At 47.1% G+C, this 14,162-nt stretch overlaps 1 protein-coding gene across 1 annotated transcript in view; it reads left to right on the top strand.

The window, feature by feature from the left end:
* LOC146673074 (ephrin type-B receptor 4b-like) overlaps window positions 1-13,799 on the top strand; it is a 37,441-nt gene extending 23,642 nt beyond the window's left edge. The window contains exons 6-21 of the mRNA XM_085401435.1: window positions 108-263; window positions 918-1,066; window positions 1,153-1,351; window positions 1,435-1,562; window positions 3,462-3,627; window positions 3,716-3,806; window positions 4,090-4,145; window positions 4,262-4,375; window positions 6,306-6,553; window positions 7,351-7,497; window positions 7,575-7,643; window positions 8,123-8,172; window positions 8,281-8,380; window positions 8,580-8,773; window positions 10,555-10,713; window positions 10,824-13,799. Of these exons, the coding sequence (XP_085257561.1) occupies window positions 108-263; window positions 918-1,066; window positions 1,153-1,351; window positions 1,435-1,562; window positions 3,462-3,627; window positions 3,716-3,806; window positions 4,090-4,145; window positions 4,262-4,375; window positions 6,306-6,553; window positions 7,351-7,497; window positions 7,575-7,643; window positions 8,123-8,172; window positions 8,281-8,380; window positions 8,580-8,773; window positions 10,555-10,713; window positions 10,824-10,929 (2,132 nt within the window). The 3' untranslated portion in view covers window positions 10,930-13,799. The remainder of the gene's footprint in view (window positions 1-107; window positions 264-917; window positions 1,067-1,152; window positions 1,352-1,434; window positions 1,563-3,461; window positions 3,628-3,715; window positions 3,807-4,089; window positions 4,146-4,261; window positions 4,376-6,305; window positions 6,554-7,350; window positions 7,498-7,574; window positions 7,644-8,122; window positions 8,173-8,280; window positions 8,381-8,579; window positions 8,774-10,554; window positions 10,714-10,823) is intronic.
* The last annotated feature ends 363 nt before the right edge of the window (window positions 13,800-14,162 follow it).

The raw sequence follows: 14,162 nt of genomic DNA, 5'->3' as shown, positions 1-14,162 counted from the left end.
ATCTGATGTGTGTGCACATGTGGGTTCAGGCTAATGGTGAAGGTGGACAATCCCATATGTGTGTGTGTTTTTAGAGGTGAATGCTAATTCTAAGCCTTTGTCTCCAGCCTGTCCATCCGGTCATTTTAAAGCCGAGTCAGGACCTGTTGGCTGCAGCTCCTGTCCAGCCAATAGCAACACAAGAATCCCAGGCTCCGCCTACTGCCCGTGTCACTCTGGTTTCTATCGAGCCGACTCGGACCCGCCGCACAGTGCCTGCACACGTAAGTCCCTCTGCTTTTCATTTAATTTTCTTTATTATTGTAATTTCTGACAACACTGAAACCTCTTGTCCTACATTTCCCATCATGCAGCTGGAGAGTGTCTTTCACTAGGACCTCGCCTCTAGTCTCCACAGACTGACGTGATGTAATTTGTTATTAAATAATCTGGAGACCACTTTAAACTCTGTGTAAACTCTGGACCACAAACACACGCACGCACGCACGCACACACACACACAGGGCTCTTTGCCAACAAGCCTCCACGCCTCTTTAAGTACCCCGACCCACCCCTTTAACTACATCCCCTCAGGCAACAGCAATTAGGCAAATTAATAGGCTCATTACCTCTTTGTGCTTGTGTCCGTGTGTGTGTAATGTCGAGGTCTTACAGGTAACGACTGCACACACGCACACACACAGGTCTCAGGTTACTCTGATGTTTGTGTGGAGGCAGGAAGTTCTTATCTCTCAGCTCCTCCATCAGTCTGCAGACAAAGAAGAAAAACTCATTACGCAGGAATGAAAACAGGCCGCCTGACTCTCAGGTATCAGCCTGCCTGAGAGTTGCTGCTCAGGGAAAAAAACGTAGATGATGTTGAGCGTCTGACAGGTGATACTCAGCAGGCACTGACCTGTGACCTTTGACCTCCGCAGAGCCTCCCTCGGCTCCTCGCTCCCCGGTGAGTCAGCTCAATGACACCATGGTGACTTTGGAGTGGAGCGAGCCACTGGACCGCGGAGGACGACATGACCTGACCTACAGAGTCCTGTGCTCCACCTGCGGGCCCGCCACTGCCACCAAGGTACGCCACCGCCATCTCTGTCACCATTAGCACCAGTCTGAGCTGTCAGATCTGACCCCGCCCCTTTTCTTCTTTCTCCTCTTCAGGTCACTTCCTGCTTCCCATGTGGCGACAGCATTCTTTACCGGCCGGCGCAGAACGGCCTGACCCAGCGGCGTGTCGTCGTCTGGGGGCTCCGCCCACAAACAAAGTACATCTTCACCATCCAGTCGCTAAATGGCGTGTCTGCACTCAGCCACTCAGAGCCAGCCTCCAGCAAGCTCAACATCACCACCAGTAGAGATGGTACAGATACACACTACATTACCCAGAATCCTTTCGTGCACACAAACGTAATGATCAGTGAATGATGGTCTGTGTTTCTGTAGTTCCTCCTCCAGTATCTGGTCTGAGGAGGGTGGAGGCCTCAGAGAGCAGTCTATCTTTAGAGTGGAGCGTCCCAGTTGTGCACAACCAGTACAAGATCCTGGACTACGAGCTGCGCTACAGCCCTGAGGTATACACACATGCGTGCATCACTAGGACCTCTATGCTAAGTTAACCCTGAAGTAGGGCTGCTCAATTAATCGAATTTTAATCACGATTACGATCTGGGCTTTCAACGATCATTAAAAATGACGGAGCCGATTATTAGCCCCTCCCTCATGCTTTACTCTTGCGCTGCTCCGTGTGGCAAATCGAGCGCACCTCTCTGCATTTCGAACACGCGTCACAACAATTAAGAGGACCCGAGGGAAGCTCGGAAAGCTAAGCAGAAGTTATTTGGAGAGGAGAGTGACTGCCGTTGGTTGAAAAGAGAGGTAAAAAAAAAACAAACTTCAGTGGTGTGGAAACATTATGGGTTCAGTCAGACGTGGATCAAGTAGACACAGTGTGTAAACGTTGCTACAGTGTTGTAGCTGCACCACAGAGCAACACTGCAAAGTTCACTAAACACAGATGTTTACATTTTTCATTTATTTCTTATATCGCAAACATTTGCACTGTTATCAGTATTTGCACACTATTTTATATTATTTTTAAAAGTCATTATTCAATACATTGTTATTGTTAACCCTTTAAATCCCTGTAGAACCGGAACCGCGTAAGCTAGCGCAATAATTTGTTTTGCATATGAAACCGGAGGAGTTGTACTTACATTTTATGCCATCAGCTTGTCCTCGGTCACGGTTTCCTTCCACATATAGCTTTGCAAAAATTGCATAAAAAGCGCTTGCAGGAACAAAAACATAATATTCCAGAAACACGCTTTGCCGATCCGATCAGCTGTTTGTAACACTTCCTACGTCCATCAGCACGAACTATAGCATGTCCGCCATGACCTGCCTGAAACAGGAAGTGACGTCATTTTCGCGGAAAATGTAGTTTTTTACTTGTAGGCCTTAAAAGCCTATACTGGTGTTTTTAAAAGTCATGTTTGACTTTTCTGAATAGTTTCTGGGATGCTTAGAACTCGAATTGCACTGCTGGAAATAGTTTATTTTGATGCACCTGCTGTTTTCTTTGCAAATTTGCATCATAGGATTGTTTTTTGTTTTTCCTGCAGTATATAAAAATTGATGTATCTCCAAAATAAAACTATGAAGACACTCAAAATAAATTTCCTGTTCTTGTAAACTATTCTTTGCAACTTTTTTGTATTTAAAGTTTTGAGGGATAAACCTCTTAAATTTCTCCAAGTAGAAATATATGTAAAAAAACAAAAACAATTTTTAATTTTTTTGTAGTTTATTGCACTTTTTCGCAATTAATGTAGTTACTATGGACTTAATGCATACATATTATTAAAATATGGGCTATAACAGTTGTATTGATGTATAGCAACAAAAATGCTCCCACTAATGGCACTACAACATGTAAAAATATAATATAAGCTCCGGCCGACTTGGTTCTATGGTAGGTCTTAAAGGGTTAAAGCTCGTCAAATAATCGAGATCTCAATTTCAGTGAAAATAATCGTGATTATCATTTTTGCCATAATCAAGCAGCCCTACCCTGAAGTTAACCTGGGCCCTGAGTCCATGTGAACTTCAAACCGAAGCCTTTTTTACGTTCTGTCTTTTAGTGTGTGTTTATAAAATATATCTAAAATTCCAAGAGCGTACTTCTTTGTAAAACATTCCATCTGGTTTTAGCAGGATCATCTTTGTAGAACAGGGTTTGGTTCTGTGCTGGAGCGAATGTATGTCTGCATATGTTAACTCTCTCACACACACACACACACACACACACACACACACACACACACACACACACACACACACACACACACACACACACACAGATTATAAGCGCAGATTAGATACGTTGTTTAGTCCTGTGAGGACCTTTGTTAATGCGTGTCACTAGGACTCCTGCGTTACTCTAATGCCTACTCTTAACGTGTCCTTATCAGGATGGTGAGGAGTCGGTAGAGTGGCAGTACGTGTTCAGCAGGTCTTCTTCTCTGGTGCTAAACGGGCTGCAGCGGGCGACGAGATACCGGGTGCAGGTCCGCGCTCGCTCTCAGGCCGGTTACGGCTCATTCGGTGCCGAGACCGGCTTCAACACGCTGCCTGACGGTACGAGGTCGCATGCTATTACATTTTCTTTAGAGTCTGAGAGGTGAAAACACTGAGATTCACTCCTGCGTGTTTGTTTCCTGGGTAGGTGTGTCCCAGCTGATGGTGACTGGAGTCTCGGCCTCTTTGGGGATACTGGTGCTCGCTGTGGCGGCCATAGTTGGCGTGTTCTGCTACCGGTGAGTGCGTGTGTTCAGGATGCACCCTCCCTGCTCCCCTCTGCAGAACAATAGAACACACTGACCTCAGGTTCACACACACACACAGAGCAGGGTGGGACATGTCGACTATATTAAGATGGAGAAACTCGACACTGTGAGAGCGATGGCGAGATACGGCGAGATAATCACATTCCTGAGAGAGCGACAGAACAAAGGATGTGTGTGTGTCTCCTGAGGAAACCAGAATCCCGCAGCTGCTCTGAATCTAAACAGCCGTCTGTACCTGTCTGTCTGTCACCAGGAGGAAGAGGAGCGCGCACATCCACGACAAGAGCGGCCACTACCAGATGGGGCAGAGTGAGTCTGACAGCCAATCAGAGACAGAGCTACAACTCGGCCAATGAGCCAGTCTGATACAAACGGTTTTAAATGAACGCGGCCGACTGACGATGATGATTGTGCTGTTTTTGTAGCGATGAAGGTTTACATCGACCCATTTACCTACGAGGACCCAAATGAGGCCGTGAGGGAGTTCGCCAAAGAGATCGACGCCTCCTTCGTTAAGATCGAAGAGGTCATCGGAGCAGGTAACCCACACCTGTATGTCTGCGTGGTGTAAACTTCTGTCACGGGCAAACTCCGCCCTCCAAGCCATAAGTTTTTGATGAAATTCTCATCAATCAGACCATTTCGGGTGTTTTAAAAGAAACTGTGAATGCTCAGAGAGTGTTTTTACGACTCCAGGAACCTTTTGAAGGAACATCTGTGCAGCTAAAGGTTTTAGAGACGTCAGCCTTTTTGGGAATGCCAAAAACCTTTGAATGGTTTCGTGATTATTGTAATAAGTAAATCATTAAAGATTCAGGAACACATTATTAGTGGATATGGTGGCGTATATTTTGGGAATCTTGAGGAATTTCTCTGGGATCTGGAAGCATTTGTGGATGCTGTTCACCTCTGGAGCTTTGTTAGGGAGTCTGCACGGACGCAGCAGCACGACAACAAAAAGCCCAAATATCTTCTGTTGTTTCTGAAAAGCCAAAACAAACTTATGGGTCTTAATAGGACTTTTATTTTGTAAAGTCTTCCAGATGTGTTTGTGACCTTTGACCCCCTCGAGAGCGGAACATTAACTTTCCCATGATGAGGCGAAGCTGTGTTCGCACTAAAAGAAAACATCAGATGTCATTTGTTCTCCGTCATGAACCCTGTTTTATTAAAAGTAAACACGCCACGTGCGCGTTTGTGCGCGAGTGTGTGCGAGGGCGTGAGAGAGCGTGATTGATTGAGTGTGTGTGCAGCTACTGTAACAGTAGTGCTCTCAGTGATGACATTGGTGAGATGTAACTGGATAGCGGTTGCTGCGGAAACAAGGGTGCAAACTTTTCACCGCCGGCTGGCGAGCGCGCTCAGACACACACGCAGGCCACATGTGCGTGAGTGCTGAGGGAGGTGTTGACGTGCTGGTATGCGCTAATGAGCCTTAAAGGAACATTACACCCCTCCAGTATCAATAACACGAGTCCTCTTTATTGAGTAGATATGGGGCTGCGCGGCGTCGAGGGTTCGGCCCTGCTGCGATTGGCTGTTTTCAGGTGACCGTGTGACCTCATTAGTTGCTCTGACACGTGGAGTCCCTCAGGGTTCTGCTGTGGGTCCTCTACTGTTTCCGTCTTCAAAGAACGCAAAGATCTGCCTCCACTTAGGGAAACTTCGTTGCCTCCGGCTGGCGTGGACTCGCTCTGCTCTCACCTTAGACGACGCTCAGCGGCAGGTCTGTGTTTGGATTCTGGGGCTCTGCTGTCAGCCGATCTCTGCACCTCCAGATTTACATCCACCTGAACCTTTTTACACTCACTTTAAGCTCCACCTCCACCCTCTCATTTCCCGTGACCCCGCTCTGTCTGATTGGCCAGCATCCCCTCAAACCTCCTCCAGCTTTTCTTACCTTTGCCTATTAGATAAAACGAGATATGAGGCTGTTGTCTTCTAGCCTACAGGTGGAGGTGAATTTGGCAAGGTGGCTTTTCTTTTCTCATATTAGATATTTCTATGACATTAAGCCTGAAGGAAAACAAACACCTGGGAAAATACACCTGTGGAACGTCAGGTCATTACATTGTTGTTATGACTCGGCTGGATACACCTGGGCAGGAGTATGACTGTTTATTTTTACGTTTGCTGTCATAACCATAGCCAATGTTACTACGTAATCTTTCATCACCTGCCCATGTGATTGTTTTTTAACAAAAATAACACCACCTCGGTGTTACCTTCCCATTTCCTGAATCCACGTGTGGGACTAATAAAGGTTATCTTATCTTATCTTATCAGGTGAGGACAGGTGCACAGACAGTGTTGTGTTCAGTATATCTGAAATCTTTTCACGTGGCAGTTTTATCATTAATCTGGGGATTAAATTTGAATAAATTATCCCCAGTGAAATACAGGTGTGTTCTTCCATTTGAATTGTAACTATTGTAAAAGTAATGTAACCTGTGCCGTATACCTGTACAGGTGAGTTTGGCGAGGTGTGTCGTGGTCGGCTGAGGATCCCGGGCAGGAAGGAGAACTACGTGGCCATTAAGACCCTGAAGGGTGGCTACACGGAAAAGCAGAGGCGGGACTTCCTGTCGGAGGCGTCCATCATGGGACAGTTCCAGCACCCTAACATCATCCACCTGGAGGGAGTCATCACCACTTCCTGCCCCGTCATGATCCTCACCGAGTTCATGGAGAACGGGGCGCTCGACAGCTTCCTGAGGGTGAGAGGGGGACAGTCACAGAGCAGCAAACCTGTCTGACCTTTTCCCTGTCTGACCCTCTACCTGTCTGACCTTTTCCCTGTCTGACCTTTTCCCTGTCTGACCTTTTCCCTGTCTGACCCTCTACCTGTATGACCCTCTACCTGTCTGACCCTCTACCTGTCTGACCTTTTCCCTGTCTGACCTTTTCCCTGTCTGACCCTCTACCTGTCTGACCCTCTACCTGTATGACCCCCTACCTGTCTGACCCTCTACCTGTATGACCCTCTACCTGTCTGACCTTTTCCCTGGCTGACCCTCTACCTGTCTGACCTTTTCCCTGTCTGACCCTCTACCTGGCTGACCCTCTACCTGTATGACCCTCTACCTGTCTGACCCTCTACCTGGCTGACCCTCTACCTGTATGACCCTCTACCTGTCTGACCCTCTACCTGTCTGACCTTTTCCCTGTCTGACCCTCTACCTATATGACCTTCTACCTGTCTGACCCTCTACCAGTATGACCTTCTACCTGTATGACCCTCTACCTGTATGACCCTCTACCTGTCTGACCTTTTCCCTGTCTGACCCTCTACCTGGCTGACCCCCTACCTGTCTGACCCCCTACCTGTATGACCCTTTCCCTGTCTGACCCTCTACCTGGCTGACCCTCTACCAGTATGACCTTCTACCTGTCTGACCTTCTACCTGTCTGACCCTCTACCTGTATGACCCTCTACCTGGCTGACCCTCTACCTGTCTGACCTTTTCCCTGTCTGACCCTCTACCTGTCTGACCCTCTACCTGTCTGTTTTCAGATGAATGATGGCCAGTTTACCACCATCCAGCTGGTGGGGATGCTGCGCGGCATCGCAGCAGGAATGAAGTATCTGTCTGAAATGAGCTACGTCCATAGAGACCTGGCGGCTCGTAACATCTTGGTGAACTCCAACCTGGTCTGTAAGGTGAGGGTGTGGCCCTGCACACCTGTCCGCTCGACTAATCTAAACAGATCTGACAGTTGTGGTTTTGTGTTTTTCAGGTGTCAGATTTTGGCCTGAGCAGGTTTCTGACTGAAAACTCGTCAGACCCGACGTACACCAGCTCTCTGGTGAGTAACTGTCACAGTCTGTCTCTTTATGATTTCTGATATCCTTATCTCAGACACAAAGGCCACACCCATCTGCTGTAAGGGACAGCCAATCAGGATAAAGTTGGCTTAAAGGAAAGAAGATGAAACGGGCTCTTTGAGACAGAGGATGGACTGGGGGGGCTGGTTTCAGATAAAGGTTTACTTTGAACTGTGAATCATGCAAAGCTGCTCAACTCGCATGTTGTTGCTACAAGTTGAGTTTTGTCTCTGGTCATGACAGCTCTTAACAGGAAGTCTTTTATTCATCAGTAGATGATGAATGTTGTCTTTAAGACCTTCATCATCAATCACGTCTGTCTGGTTGGTCTTTCAGCTCTGTTTTGGTTCTGCTGGAGATCCTCAGAGTTCTGGTCTCAGTCCTCTGTTGTTGAGCATTACCTGGGTGCTTTTATTGTGAAATTCGGTTATTACCTGACTGATCCAGTCTTGTTTTTTAGGGCGGCAAGATTCCCATTCGGTGGACGGCTCCTGAAGCCATCGCGTACAGGTGAGTGCCAGTACTGCAGGCTGGCGTAGTGGATAAAGGCTTCCTCTTCTTATTGTTATTATAGTGTTCTGTAGATAATCATTTGATGATTTTACTGTCTGATTGCAGGAAGTTCACTTCAGCCAGCGACACGTGGAGTTACGGGATTGTCATGTGGGAAGTGATGTCATACGGGGAGCGACCGTACTGGGACATGAGCAACCAGGACGTAAGGAACAAAGTTATACATTTAAAACTTGATTGTTTGGAGGTTCATGGACGTGAAACTACGACTGAATCATTAGTGCTCATTTACAATAAAAGAAGCTGAAATTATTCCAGCAAAGGTGTCCAAAGCTGATGGTTAAAAAAGCCGTTTCATCAGAATGACAGAGTGCTCACTGCCTCTCACGCTTCTGCTTCATCAGGTGATAAACGCCATCGAGCAGGACTACAGGCTTCCCCCGCCGCCGGAGTGCCCCGCCTCCCTGCACGCGCTCATGCTGGACTGCTGGCAGAAGGAGCGAGCCAACCGGCCGAGGTTCTGCGACGTGGTGGCGTCCCTCGACAGGCTGATCCGAAACCCCACCTCCCTGAAAGTGACGCACCCAGAGGCACAGAGGTGAGGCTCGATGAAGGAGAGGGGGAGGGGGCCAGAGCCGTGGAATGTCATTCAGGCACCAGCTGGTGGGTTCGGGGTCAAAGGTCAGAGTGTGGTAGGGAGACAAAGGAATGTGGGGCAGCCAGCTGTGTGATTGACAGCTGTTTACACAAGCAGGTGCACATTCCTGGATTAAAACTCCAAATGAAGCCGTGTCCTCCCGACTGTCCACCTCCTCTTTCAGTGAAGGAACATCAGAGACACGAGGAGGAGGAGGAGGATGGAGATCAGTGTCAGATAAGAATGAGATTGTTTTAACGGCGAGAGCAGAGGCGGCGTGCATGTTTGTGCTTTCTGAGAGGAATAAAGTTCCTGTAGTTTGTTAGCAGCAGATAGTAAAGCAGTACCACGGGTGGAGCAGCCGCTCCTCGTTCTGCTCCGCAGCCTCGGGGAGCTCACCGTGGGCCTTTCAGGTTCTGGTTAAACTGTGCAGACCAAACAGGAAGTTAAGTTTCAGCTCGCCTTACGTGCATGAGTTCAGTTGCTGGGTATTTTGGAAATTCACAAATATTTGCCAAAGGGCGGAGGAGGAGTAAAGTGATGCGAGAATCTCAGTGCGAGGCTTCTGTGACACAGCGCAAAACTATTTTTTCTCTCTTTGCCAAAGTGGACATATTTTCACTTGCACGAACACGTATGTGGCACTGTTGCCTGGCACGGATTTCAGGTTGTTTTGAACACACCGTGAGAGCAACCCTCCATAGCAGGACGAGGACCTCCACCTGAGTCCAAGAGGTGGAGGTGGTCCATCCACCACAGCAGCTGGCCAATCTGCCGAGAGAAATCGGAAAACAGGAAACCTCTGGGATCAGTGGTTAGCAAGGACTGAACTTTCAAAATAAAAGCAGGACAAGTCTCCTGTATAATAAGTTGAAGCAGTGATGCAACACTGTAAAGAAAATAATTTAATACCATAAAACCATCAGACTGGGTGTGACGGTGTGGTGGAAACCAGCAGGGATGAGTTTATCCTGCTGTGTGACACGATCCTTCCTGATGTTCAAAGTAAAGTCATGTGCTTGGATACAACATGGTAACATTTCTGTCACATGAACACAAACGTTTTCACATGACTCCGGTCTGTCTTCTCCATCATCATTAAGTATGGGTGCCTTATAAAAGCAGACGTTTCAGCCGTTTGTTGGTCTGAAGCTTTCAGATGCAATTTGCAAACAATTCAACATAATCATCACAGCAAATTAATCTCAGACTCTGCACTTAGATCAGGACTGAAAGTGTGAGGCTTGTTTGGAAGAGCTGACAGGAGAGAATAGGCAGGTTTGGAAACTATCTGAGAAAACTCACAAGACAACGTCCCAGCCTGGAAGTGTAAAATACACCATCATGGTCGGAGAAAACCAAGTTGACCATGAGCTCCTATTCTGGAGTCTGTCTGACAGCCAAAGCTGGGCCATGAACGGGATAATGATCCCAAACACAGCAGCTCCTGGGAAAACTTTCTTCTTTACACCAAATTACACGTCTTTGATTTTAAGACTGAAAAAGGGGTTAAAATGTAAACCTTAGCAGCTATATTTAAGACCTACATGTCATTTTAAGGGTTTCGTGGCTTGAAGCCAGCACGCTCTGCTTATTTTAACCTCAACCATAACAGAGCAGGAGAATAAATCTCGCGCTCACATATTCATGCCACATATTTTATAGGCTGCAGGTCTGAACACGCTGCTCTAATAATGACTCGCTGAGGAATGTCATCGTTCACATCTGCCCTGTCCTTTCAGCCTGTCCCATCCTCTGTTGGACCAGCGAGTCCCGCCTCCTCTGTCGGCATGCGGTTCGGTCTCCGAGTGGCTCCGAGCCATAAAGATGGAGCGCTACGAGCAGAGCTTCCTGCAGGCCGGATTCACCAACCTGGACATCGTCTCGCAGCTCAACACTGAGTAAGACACTTATTCTTTCTGTGATTGGCTACCTGCCAGTCATCACTCAGGGAAACCAAGCTCTATATTTGTATTTATTTATTTGCATCACCCTCTTTCTGTTTCCATAGAGACCTCCTCAGAGTGGGCGTGACCCTCGCAGGGCACCAGAAGAAGATACTCTCCTCCATCCAGACGCTCAGGATACACAAAGCTCCACCCACCATGCTCTACTGACCAATCGCAGCCTGGTCACAGCACAACACTCAAAATGACCCTGACGCTGTCCACCGTTGTACCCGATCCAGCCAATGGGAACGCTTTACAGCCTGAAACACTAACTGATGCAGTTTCAACCAATCAGAACGAAGGAATGAGATGACTATTCTTTGACGGGCTGGTTGAACCTCAGGATTTCTATTGGCTCGTCTCGCTGAACCACATCCCGAGGTTGCTTGTTTTTTTAAATCCACTCTGAACAGCAGAGCTCACAGAAATCAGCCAATCAGCATCCAGCACAGAAAGGATGTTGGAAGACTTTGGAAACTATTCCTTATGTGGACTCTTCTGATTGGATGTTCCTCCACTGTAAAGACTAAGCTCCGCCCCTTGCTGGGAGCATAGCTTTCCCAGCCTGTTTGATGGCTGGATTTCCAGGGCAGGAGGATTTTCCACTGAAGAAACACCAAGAGAGAAAAATTACAGGCAGAAAATGACTAAATTCTGCTGGAAACACAAGCAGGATACTTTGGTTTGTACTTCCTGTAGAAGAAACAAACCCTTTGCAGGATGCTGCCACTGTGACCGCACAGACCTCAGAGCCTTTTAAAATGAGCCGAACGGGTTTTACGGTGACATGGCCGGTGTTTGAGTTTCTTCAAGCAGGAATCTGAACACACGTGTTTCTGAATGACATCTTGGGAATGTGGGACATGCGGGAATTCCAACGCACCGGTCGGTAATCTCCCTCTCAGTGGGATTATTTCCACACCAGCGTTCAGGACCATCTGAAGGGATTCGTGATGTGACCTGTCAGCATGTTCTAGCAAAGTTTCAGCATCATACTGTTTGTAATCTGTGAGGAATATTCTGGGTTGCCTCAGAAAACACCAGTGTACTTTTCAAGGAAGTCTTTGGGAATGTTCGCTCCCTGCTCAGACCAGAACTTCTCCAAATGTGACTCATCGGGTGCTGAAATTCTCTGGATTAAGGGAAGTCATGTGGGAGTATTTAACTGTACACACGGTAGTTTTCTCAATCAGACTGAAAGTTTTTTAAATTGTTCGGTGCCTACAAACGATCGAAGCCCACCTGTAGTGGGTTTCTGTGTTGTGAACGTACTCAAGTGTATTTTGTCCTCCAGCTGTAAGGCATCCATCATCTACATGATCTCCCCTTTATAGACTCAGCTCCCTGTGGCCTAAACGTACGTGACTGTCATTTATCAGCCTTTCACGTGTTGGGATGAAGCCACTGCAGGTTTAATGTTTTAAGACCATTTTCCACAGGAAGTGAAAAGCCATTCAAAGCTTCAGTGTTGGACACGAGGACTACGTTTGAGGACTACAGCAGACATCTTTTTGTTTAATCGTGAACTATTGATGCTTTTGTATCGTAGCACTTTTTTTTTTGTACCTGATATTTGATCGTATTTTTACACAAAGCAGGAGATCAGAGTTTTTATAGTAAACCTACATTTCAGGCGAAACGTCGTCTTCACTTTCTGAAGAGAAACGTATAAAAGCAATCTGCCTTAGCTTTCACGGAGGCGAGTGAGACGATCCAGGTTCAGGACCAAAGATCACATCTGCCCACTGGAGCGAGACTGTGCGTCTGCCTCGCTACATAAATGTTTAACGGCGGCCCACAAACCAGCTCTTCCACTTTTACAACACTAACATTAACCATCAGGCCAACATTTGGCAGTTTGCCTCTTCAGTCTCTTCTGTTCTCCGGCCAAACACTCATTAATGTGAGGAGCAGTGTTTGTTAGCGATGCTTCACAGACAGGAAATACCTGAACACTGCCATCACCTTCCTCACAGAGCCACCATCGTGGTCATCGTCTCAGGTGTAACTCCAGCAGACGATGATCAGCCAGTTAAAACCACCAAACTAATCATGTGACCTGGAGGAGATTGTCCACTGCAGTGTTTCTGCAGAGGTTTGCATGCATGCAAAGGAGCTGTTGGGTAATAGAATATAACAGGTGTTCTCCTACATTTTAAACGTCACGATAAGTCTTGTATCCTGTCGTTGCAGAGCAGTAACCTGGTAGGAACAGACGAGACTGAAAAGGCCTCTGAGATCAGAGCTGACTGAAATATAGAACAAAAAGAAGGGATTGTTGGCTGTAGATCAGGGGTGGCCAACTCCAGGCCTCGAGGGCCGGTGTCCTGCAGGTTTTAGATCTCACCTTGGGTCAACACATCTGAATCACATGATTAGTTCGTTACCAGGCCTCTGGAGAACTTCAGGACATGCTGAGGAGCTAATTTAGCCATTAAAATCAGACACATCTAAAACCTGCAGGGAGGCCTGGAGTTCCCCGCCCCTGCTGTAGATCCTTCGGTTATAGGGTGGGACTTTTGGATGGATGAAAACATGAAACTGCCAAAAGGAGCTGCCGACATACTTTGGTGGGCCTCCAGCTGGAGGCTGAAACATCCAGTAAACCTTCTGTCATCCGAGTTCTGATCATCAGGACTGAATCACCATGAAAAGTCTGAGTAATCCACTTCTAATGGTATTTTTACTGAATCGCATAAACTGGTTCATTGGTCCATTACCTGCCAGTCAAAGCACTAACAGGCCAATAACAGCTCCTCTTTGTCATGCCTCCTTTCTGTAAGTCACAGTGTTGCATGATGGGAGTTTGAGTCAGTGGCAGTCCACCATCGATCCACTTTCATTGGACAGACAAATGTAAACACTTTGTTTTGGGAAACAAATTTTATTTAAATGCGTAATTTTGAATGTTGTGAACTCAGCTCTGCCTTTTATACGTCCACACTAATGTATGAGAATATTTTTATTGTTAATAATGTTGTCATAAAGAAGGATGTCCACTGGGCGAGGGAAAACTCCAATAAAGATGCCCGACGACACGTCTGCTGCCTGTCTGTCTGCTTTACGTTAAAACCAGGAGAAAACTTTTACTGTGCCAAACGGTTCCAGTTATTTATGAAGTAAAACCAAACTCAGGCGCCTCTTTGTAGCCGTGTTACGTCTGAGTCACCGTCAGTGACAAATACGTTAGCGCGCAGATATCGGAGGACGGGTTGTTTTGAGCTCGCAGAGGTCGGGAAGGAAACGTGGTTTGGCCTGATTTAAGCTCCAGATGAGACGGGATAGATCCACTCCAGGCTCAGCAGGTTAAACCCCCGATGGGAGCGTAAGAACACGGCGCTCGGCAGATCAAACCCAAAGGTGGGCCAGCTTTAAGACGAGCTACAGGTTAAGGTTAGGTA

Source organism: Rhamphochromis longiceps, linkage group LG3, assembly GCF_057381845.1.
Source record: "Rhamphochromis longiceps isolate RC_006_pf linkage group LG3, R_longiceps_female_GT1.1, whole genome shotgun sequence".
NCBI lineage: Eukaryota > Metazoa > Chordata > Actinopteri > Cichliformes > Cichlidae > Rhamphochromis > Rhamphochromis longiceps.
Note: the sequence above shows the minus strand (reverse complement) of the source record. Positions and strands in the feature narration are given on the sequence as shown.